Here is a 9,550-nt window from a genome sequence, read left to right on the forward strand (position 1 = left end):
CTTGCACACAGCCACGTGCTGTGCACACTCTGATGTTCAACACCATCTCTGCACACCCCGTATGCACACATACCTGCACTCACAGCTCTATGACCAAATGCCGATTGCATGGTACAGCCAACATGCAGACGGTGGGAAATGTCAGGAGGAAAGATGTCCTGTTATGCTAATTCAATCTCCTCTCTCTTTAATGAAGGCACTGGGGCACAGCTGTAGCTTCATCTTGAGATGTGGGTTGCTACAGGATTCCTCATTTGGATGCTGCGGGGTTAACCAGGAGCCACAGTCTGAGGGACACACCTCATGTGCTCTGGAGATGGAAGTTATGCCAGGAGCAAAGAAAAGACTTTCACAGACAGCACAGGGGAGGAGTTCCTGGGCCAGGCAGTGACATGCAGAGCAGTGTCCACTGACCTGGGATCTGTGTGTGTCCCCTTCCGCAGCAATGCAGAAGGGCTCAGGGTGCCTCACTGTGGCACAGGTCACTGGGGACACTGGTTCAACAGCACCAGGTGGGCTATTGGGGTCCTGGACTTGTGACGGGGGTCCTGCCAGGGACTGTGGGGGTCTGCGAGATCCAAGGGATGACCCAAGGGGGTTAGGGAGGTCCAAAGGAGGAAATAAGGGGGATCTAGGGGAGCCCAGAGAGGGATAAGGGGTGCTGCTGGGGACTATGGGGCTTTGTGAGGTCCCCGGCTGGCTGTGGGGGAGGTGTACCAGGTCTGAGGAGCTCCTTGAGGAGTTATGGGGCTCTGTAGCGGGGTGTGGGGGATATATGGCCATGGGATGGATATGACAACAGAGCCTGCAGGAGCAGGGGGAGAGGATGGGCCTGGAATTGGTGACAGGGGTGCTGTCAGGGAGTGTGGGTTTCTGTGAGGTCGGTAAGGAGCACTGGATGTGTTAAGGGAGGTCTAAGGGAGGAAATAAGGGGGTTCAGTGGTAGTCCAGGAGGGGATATGGGGTGCTGCTGGGGACTATGGAGGTTTGTGAGGTTTTTGGCCAGCAATGGGGGAGGAATACTGTTACCTCCAGCAACCACCGTGACCGGGGCTGCACCGTCGGGAGGGGGGTCTAGCGATCTGCATTCGCTAGGGCCATAGCAACACTAACACCAACATGATGGAGAAGCAAATGGCATTTATTAAGGCACTACAACCCCCTAAATACACATCCCCCTTCGTCTATGCCCCCCAAGCGTGCGTCATACATCAATCACAGAGCAGGGGAAGTCCTATCGCGTTACAACCTGATACCCCGTTAACGCCTACTACATCTCCCCCTCCCTGTGCTCGGTAAAGTCTTGCCCCGTTACATCGCGATCGCAACCCGCAGCCCCTCACAAACTCTCGCACAGTCTGTGATATTCCATTCACTGATCAAAAATCTTCTCCATCATTTGTTGCAGACAATTTTGTAAACATCCCATAAGGCATAGGAGGCAGATAAAGGCACATACAAAAATTATAAACCCTACCTCAAGAACCTTAAGTTTTAGCCATGAGCCCATCTCCCCAAACAACCCATCCAGCCAATTTCCAATGGTATCACTCTCCTTTTTAATCTTCTGTGTATGTTCTTGCATCCATTGTAGCTGTTTATGTATTGACACGTTATGATCGCTGAGGTTAAAGCAGCAAATTCCTTCAACGTCCTCACATCCATGTCCCTGAGCCAATAGCAAGAAGTCAATAGCCGCTCTACTTTGTAACAACGCATGGTGAACACTATTAAGATCTTCAAGCATTGCATTTAGCACCAGTGTTGTCATACTGGCTTGTTTTGCAGACCAACATGCCAGTCTTTCTATTTGGGTTAAAGCTGCTGCTGCTGAAACACCAGGCGCGAAGAATGAAGCAAAGATGCGTGCTGTGACACTCCACAACTTAACTTCATTATTACATTCAGGTTCCAGACTTATATCGCGGCGATGCCTATTAGGATGTAGGCTATGAGCCAGCCAGTATGATTTGGAGTGAGCATCGTTAGCTTCCCTAAGTAACACGGACCACCAAGAGGGTTCTTCGGGATACCCTGCCAGGCTCTATCTCCACAAATTAGGAATATTCCCGGAAGCAGCGCCTTAGCAGTCCAATTATACCACAATTTCTCTCTGCTATCTGCTCTGAAGGTAAACCCATATGCGTAGTGGTTCCACTGCGCTGTGCAATTATCACCACAGCCCGAACAAGTGGTTCCATTAGGGTATCCTTTCGACCATTCCCCCTCCTTTGACCTTTGGCACCAATCATTCCAATTTGCTTTGAAATAACGAGTCAAATTTTGCGTGAACACGCAGTATGAACTGGTTATCGAAAAACTCTCCATATTGATCAGGTTTACTACCGTCCAGGACTCGTTGACATAAGGGTGAGGTAAGTCCCACCTTGTTATAAAATCTAGTAACTCAGCTTCTGCCCCACTGGTCCCATTAAAATTCCCATCCAACTTGTAACAGATGGTTATGTTACCTTCTTTGCGGCATGTGGAACCAAAGATGACACACGTATGTGTACCACTTTCTGACCCATTTTTGATCATCTGGGACCCCAAAATGTCCAATTCTTGAGGGTTCCATGGAAGGGTATGGTTTAATGATTGAATCAGGCATGCCGCTTGAGCAGCCACATCCATATCGTTTTTACATGCAGTGTAATTAACCGTGTAAATTAAACTCCTCTAATTGGTAATTCGGTAGACCACCAAACAGGTACGAAAAGGAGAGGTAGCAGACTGGAGGCTAAGACAAAAATCTGTTTGTCCCGTAAGGTTCGCCCATGTGACCCAAACATTACGTGGCTGTTGCAGGAGGTGCACTCCCTCCCCCCTCTTTACCATAAACATCAGTAACATCAAGAATGTCCGCAATGCAGGAGTGAGGTTCCTTTTGATGAGTGGTTCCTGGTCCCGTCATCCACCTTCCAGTCATCCTGGTGTTGGCTTCAGTTTGCCACTGAAGAATTTCTTAATTACTGGTTCCATGATTCGGACCTCAGCGCAGCACCACCACCCTGCCGTTCCGCCGACTACGAATCGTGGCACAGCGCCCGTACCGCACTGGTTCTCTATTGATGACGGTCCAGACCTCAGCGCAGCGACACTACCACACTGCCTCCCGCTGACTGTGCCGACAGTGGCCCCACTGCCGAGCCCTGGGGGGCAGCACTCCAATAGTGAGCGGCTGCCAGCTGGAATATCCTGCTCTGTGTGTACGGAGTTGGTTGGGTCCCTGTCTGAAGACAAAACTGGCAGGACCCAAACAATGTGGGGGCAGAAGAGCCATGGCATGGGAGGTATCTTTATGCCTATCTGCACAGCAGGCCCAGCTGCCCCTGCTTCACCCCTCCATGGGAACTACCCCTGCTGGAGCCCCTTCTGGCCACAGTGAGCCAGGGCGATTCCCCTCCATCTGCCCATGCCTGCTGCCAATCCCCATGGCAATTCATGGCACTGGGCATGTACCATGGAGAGCTGTGTGAAACGCCCTCTGCATCCTGCTGCACAAAGGACTGCAGGGAGAGAGGAGGGCTGGGGCTGGTGGTGGTAGCTGAGGGACATGGCCATCTGTGGTGCCCCGGAGGTGGGTGTGGGGAGCTGGGGGGCTGTGACACGGCACAAACTTCTGGTCTTCAAGAGCAGTTTTGTCAATTTGCCTTTCTGCTGCTATGGCCTTGTGTCACTTCTGCAGTCAGCACAGACCTGCAGTGTCCTTTCCTCTCTCCTCCATCACACACAGCCCTGCATGCAGCTCTGTTTAGAGGCAGGTACCCACACCACAGCTAACAAGAGCTTCTTAGTGTGGAGGCTTTTCATTTCCCCCCTTGCCCCGCACCATTCCACAGATGCACAGGTTTTGTCCCTACAACTACAGGTCATGTATTGATTTCACAGACACCAGCAGGCAGCAGAAGTATTGTCTAGTAAGCCCATGTCCCCCCAGAAAAACAGAAAAATGCTACTTTGACACGCCAAACACAAACTGACAGTTCACTTCTCACTGCCCCTTCCTGCACTCCAAATGGATGCTTACTTGACATCCCCTACAGCACTGCAACTGCAATCTTCATTTGCCTTGATTCCTGAGATCTCCTTTTGGACAGGAACCCTACAGAAAGTATCAAGAAGTGAAAAATCATGAGGAAGAAGCATTTTCCCAGCTTTCTTCTGCCATGCAATGTCGTCTTTTGAGGAGGGCAATGCTTGGAAATCATCTGGCTGCAAGAACTGCCCATCACTAGCTCCAGCTTGTGTCTGACTGCCATGGCTTCTGTCAGCAAATGACCCCAGGTCCCCTTTTCCCCCACAGGTGTGCTGACCATCCATGTCCCCAGCTGAGCACCTGGCTCTCTGCCGTGACTCACCTGGTCAGCCTGCTCAGCCTGAGCTGTGCCCAGCTCACACACACACCGCAGTGGTGCTTCCAATGGGCTCTCACAGAGCAATCTCTCTCAAGAAAAGCTCGAGCTCAGTCTCCGTGTGCAGCACGCTCATGAGAGCGCCAGCTCTGCTCACCAGAGCACAAACGCTCCCACCCAGCAACGACTGCGAGTGCCTGCATCACTTCTGTGCTTTCATCATAAGCAAAGGAATGGTCACCTCCTAGATACAAATTTTAGGAAACCAACACCAGGCTCACCCAATGGGGTGAATGGAGTTAATTGTATAGGGGTTAATTGAAGTAAAGCAACAGAGAAATGAAGATGACTCTTGTGCAGCCCAATAAAAACACAATATGGCCTCGGAGTGGTCAGTGGAGTCCCAGAGGAACTAGTAGGAACTGGGAGGAGTGCACACCAGTATAGACCAGAAAAGTCCAGTATGGCTAAGTAAAAACCAGTAAGGACCAGTATGGCCTCAGCGTGGTCAGTGAAGTCCTATAGGAATCAGTAGAAACCAATAGGAAGGCACATCTGTGTGCCCCAGGGCTGGAGCTGGCCTGTGCCTCTGGCTTTAGGCTACAGCAGTGGTGCCAGCCTCTCTGGCTGTGGTTGTGGCTTTAGGACCTGGGGCCAGTGCAGGCCTCTCCAGCTGTGGCTCTGTCTTTAGGCCCTTGGCCTGGTTCCGGCTTCTCTGGCTGTGCTTCAGGCCCAGGGGCTGGTGCCGGCCTTTCAGGATTTGGCTTTAGGCTCCACGGCCAGTGCCAGCTGTTCGGCTGTAGGTGTGGCTTTAAGCCCCGGGTCTGATGCCAGCCTCTGTGGCTGTAACTGTGGCATTATGGCCCAGGGCTGGTGCTGGGCTCTCTGGCTGGAGCTTCAGACTTCAGGGCCGGCACCAGCCTCTCAGGCTGTGGCTTTAGGCCCAAAGCTGGTGCTGGCTTCTTGTGTGGCTTTAGGTTTAGGCCCAGGAGTTGTGCCAGCCTCTCTGGCTGGGGCTGGGCTTTAATCCCCAGGGTTGGTGCTGGCCACTCAGGCAGTGGCTTCAGGTCCTGTGGCCAGGGCCAGTCTCTTTGGCTCTGTTTTTAGGACCCAGGGCTAGTCCTGGCTTCTCTGGCAACATCTTTAGGCCCCATGGTGTGTGCCAGACTCTCTAACTGGGGCTGTGACTTAAAGCTCCTGGACTGGTTCCTGCCTTTTGGGCTCTGGCCCCAAGCCACCAGGGCTGGTACCAAATTTTAAGAAAACAACATCAGGGCCACCCAATGGGGTTATCTGAAGTAACAAAACAGAGAAATTAAGATGACTCTTGTTGGATACCAGCCTGGGTCATCCTCTCCTTCAGGCACTGCATGATCACACCCAGGAGATGTTGCCCCCAGGCTGCCCCCAGATTGGAGGCTGGAAGGATTTGGGCTTCCAAGAAATCAGCAAGCATTTGGATGAGTCAGCCCTCTGTTTTTTTGAGGACAGATGAGTCCACTGTGAAAAGCCATCTTGGCAAATGCAGAATAGCTTTGCTCTTGGGCCATAGCACTCCATGGCCAGGCACTGCTCAAACACTGGGCCTGCATTTCCTCCTGGGCATCCACACGTGCTCTGAGTCTCCTGCAGCTTTCTGCAGGGTTTGTGGCTTCCTGCTGAGGAGTTCCTCGTGCTCTTCTGCAAGTGCCCCCCAGCATCACTACTGCCTCCTCTGGGACCGTACCAGGAGATGCGTCAGAGTCCATTAGCCTGCACTTCCTTCCTCCCATCAGCAGCTGCTCCTACACTGACCTTCATTCACACCGGGATGCCGTCCACTTCTAGCACCAGCTGACCTGCAAGACAGAGAAAGGAAATGTGGCATTAGCACAAATGCAGAAGCCAGCTGCAACTGCAACCTTTGTCAGAATTAAAGCAGGCTCTGTAAATTAAGTGTGACTTCTGAACTGAAGTAATTGCCACAATCAGAAATAAATACTGAAATCGCTTACTTAACTGTAGTTGGTTACTTCAGAATTCTTTTGCTTTTGGGAAAATATGGACTTGGAATTGAAGGATACAAGAAAAATGAGGAGCACTTGGCAACTCAGGCAAACTGAGCAGTGCAGGGAAGATTGTTGCATTTCTTCTTCTCCTGGCCCAGAAATTAATTTTCCTACCTTAAAATGAAAAGGGAAAAAGAGCCTGACATAGAGTAGACACAATACAGTCTCACATCACAGGTAGAAGCTGGAGAGCTCACACAGCACAAAGCTCATGGCTGTAGAAATTAAGGTTGCCTCTGAGCTTTAAAAGAAGATGAAAGACAAGGTTGAATGCAAAACATCAGCACTTCCTGCAGAGCACATCACACAGCTGTAGGCACCACCTGAGAGGTAACAGATCAGAAAGGAAAACCTTATTATGTGAACACAGGGACAAGCTACTCTCTTCTTCCGGGCCTTTGTTCACAGTGAGGCTTTCCCTCAAGAGCACTGCTCAAGCTGCTACTGTCTCCAGCTGTTGGTCACTTCCACCTGCTGGACGCTGTGCCCACAGGTCACTCTGCTTTGGACAAAGCCTGCTGGATTATCTCCAAACCAAGGCATTTTCTCCAAGAATACCTGTTTTCAGACCAAAAAGATGACTCTTTTGCCCAGAAATACCATTTTTTCCCCCTATATATGACGTTTTCTCCCAGAAATACCAGCTTTCCTTCAAATATATGACATTTTCTCAAAGAAATACCAGTTTTCTCACGAAAAGAGGGCATTTTCTCCAGGAAATCCCAGTTTTCTCCCAAATATCCCTAAAATGAAATATCAGATTTCTCACAAATATGAGACATGTTGTCTCCCAGAAATACCAGGTTTCTTTCAAATACATAACATTTTTTCCAAGAAATATCAGTTTTCTCATGAAGCAAGGGCATTTTCTCCAAGAATACCAGTTTTCAGTCCAAAAAGAAGGCATTTTCTCCAAACAATACCATTTTTTCCCCAAATATATGGCATTTTCTCTCAGAAATACTACTTTTGAATCCTTAATATCACATTTTTCCCCAATATTGTGACATTTTCTCCCATAAATACCAGTTTTTTTCAAAATAAATTATATTTTCTCCCAGAAATACCAGTTTTCTCCCCAAAATATGGAATTTTCTCACAGATATACGGTATTTTCTCTAAGACATAACAGTTTTCTCCCAAATGGATGGCACTGTGTTCTGGAAATACCAGTTTTCTCCCAAGTATGTAACATTTTCTCCCATAAATACAAATATTCTCCAAAAATATGGTATTTTCTCACAGAAATATGACATTTTCTCCAAGAAATACCTGATTTGTCCCAAATATATGATGTTTCCACCAACAGATACCAGTTTCACCTAAAAAGTATGACATTTTCTTGCAGATGAACATGCTTTTCCAAAATATTTGTCATTTTCTTCCAGAAATATAAGCTTTCTCCTAAAAATATATGAAACTGTTTCCCAGAAATGTGTTTTCTCCCAAATTTGTAATTTTTCATCCAAAAATACTAGTTTTCTCCCAAAGATGCAACATTTTCTCCCAGGAATTACTGTTTTCTCCCAAATAGATGGTATTCTCTCCTAGAAATACCTGTTTTATCCCAAATACGTGATATTTTCTCCAAGAAATACCAGAATAGGAGCAGTTATTTGGGTATTTGGGGCTGAGATTTGAGGATGGGATATGGGGCAGGGATGTGGGGCATTTATAGGTATATAGGGCAGAGGTGTGGGTCAGGAATGTGATTCTGGGATTTGGGGATATTATGGGGCAGGGATGTGGGGCTGAGATGTGCTGAAGGCATGTGAGGCTGGGATGTGGGGCAGGGACTTAGGGATGGGATGTGAGGATGGGATGTGAGGATAGGATATATGGTGGGGATGTGGGGCAGAGATTTCAGGGTGGGATGTTGAGCTTGGATGTGAGGCAGGGATGTGGGGCTGGGATGTTTTGCAGGGATGTGCGGCTGGGATATGGGTCAGGAATGTGGGGCAGGGATTTGTTGTTATGGGGTAGGAATGTGGGGCAACTATGTGGGGCTGGGGTGTGGGGCACTTATGGGGCAGGGATTTGGGGCTGGGATGTGCGGCAGAGATGTGAGAGAGATGTGAGGCAGCGATCCAAAGCTGAAATGTCCAGCACGGGGCCTGAACAGAGCACTGCACTGCAGGAATAGAAGAAAAACTGCTCAGAGCAGCAGCTGTGCAGCAAGACAAACAGCTTGAGAACCAAGGACACCTTTAGAAGAAGAAAGAATGTCTGATGGCTGATTGGATAAGTGCCCGCATGAACGGCTAAAGAGTGTTTGTAGAATGCTCTGCTGGCATGGAAAGGTGGGTGGGAAAGTTGTAGGGAGGGGTGGGAAAGCTAGAAAAAGAAAAACTGTGAAGAAATATACATGATGTGAGAACTTGAAATAAACAATTTGGATCATTAACATCAGAGTCTGTGCATCAGATGCTGCAGATCTGTGGGGCAAAGCAAGCCGAGGCTGAGTGAGCCCAGCCCGACTGGAGTGCAGGGATTGATTGCTTGGTGTGCGCCTGCAGCTTCTGCGGGACAGAAGGCGAGCAGTGGGGAACTGCAGGAGCTAACTTCTCACTAATGAAAGCAGCAAGGAAATCCTGCAGCATTACGGCTAGTTTTAACATTTCAGAGTCAGCCTGTGTCTACCTCAGCATCAGTTCCTTTTCTTAAACGGATAAGCAAAAATGTCCTTGTATTTCCAAAAGCTGGGTTCTCTCTCGATGGAGAGCTCTGGGACAAAGCTGCAGCAGCTGTTCCACTTGGGCTCTGTAACACGCACTGGCCATGCAGATGTGGTGTGCAAATGGAAAATACCTTTCAGACCCTGAGAAGAATAAAAGCAGGAGAGAATCTGTGGTGGGTGAGACAGGAAAAGTGCACCTTGAAGCAGGGGATGCCCTGCTGGCACTGCCCATCGCATCTGCTGCCAGCATGTTCCTCCTCTCCTTGTCTGCAGCTTGTTGTTTCTCAAGGGTCGGTAAGTAATAACGCTCCTAGTGATACTGCAGTGACACGCATCTGCCCACTAATATTGATACTATCTGACGTGCAAAAAGTTGTACAGCCATTAATTTTCTATTAGCACAAAGGCATGGTTGTGAGCACTCAAAAAGCATCTGTTGTACAAATTTTAGTGATCGTTCAAAATTAATA

General features: G+C 49.0%; 1 protein-coding gene across 1 annotated transcript; it reads right to left on the reverse strand.

Annotated features, from left to right (window-relative positions):
* Window positions 1-700: 700 nt before the first annotated feature.
* Window positions 701-6,435, reverse strand: LOC149916717 (uncharacterized). The gene is given in 4 exon segments (XM_090145878.1): window positions 701-1,953; window positions 1,956-3,245; window positions 4,031-4,105; window positions 4,362-6,435. Coding segments are annotated over 2 exon segments (1,260 nt in total). The 5' UTR covers window positions 2,635-3,245; window positions 4,031-4,105; window positions 4,362-6,435; the 3' UTR covers window positions 701-1,372.
* Between the last annotated feature and the right edge of the window lie 3,115 nt (window positions 6,436-9,550).

The sequence above is a fragment of the Phasianus colchicus genome, chromosome 9, assembly GCF_987193195.1.
Source record: "Phasianus colchicus chromosome 9, bPhaCol1.hap1.1, whole genome shotgun sequence".
NCBI classification, from domain to species: Eukaryota; Metazoa; Chordata; class Aves; order Galliformes; family Phasianidae; genus Phasianus; species Phasianus colchicus.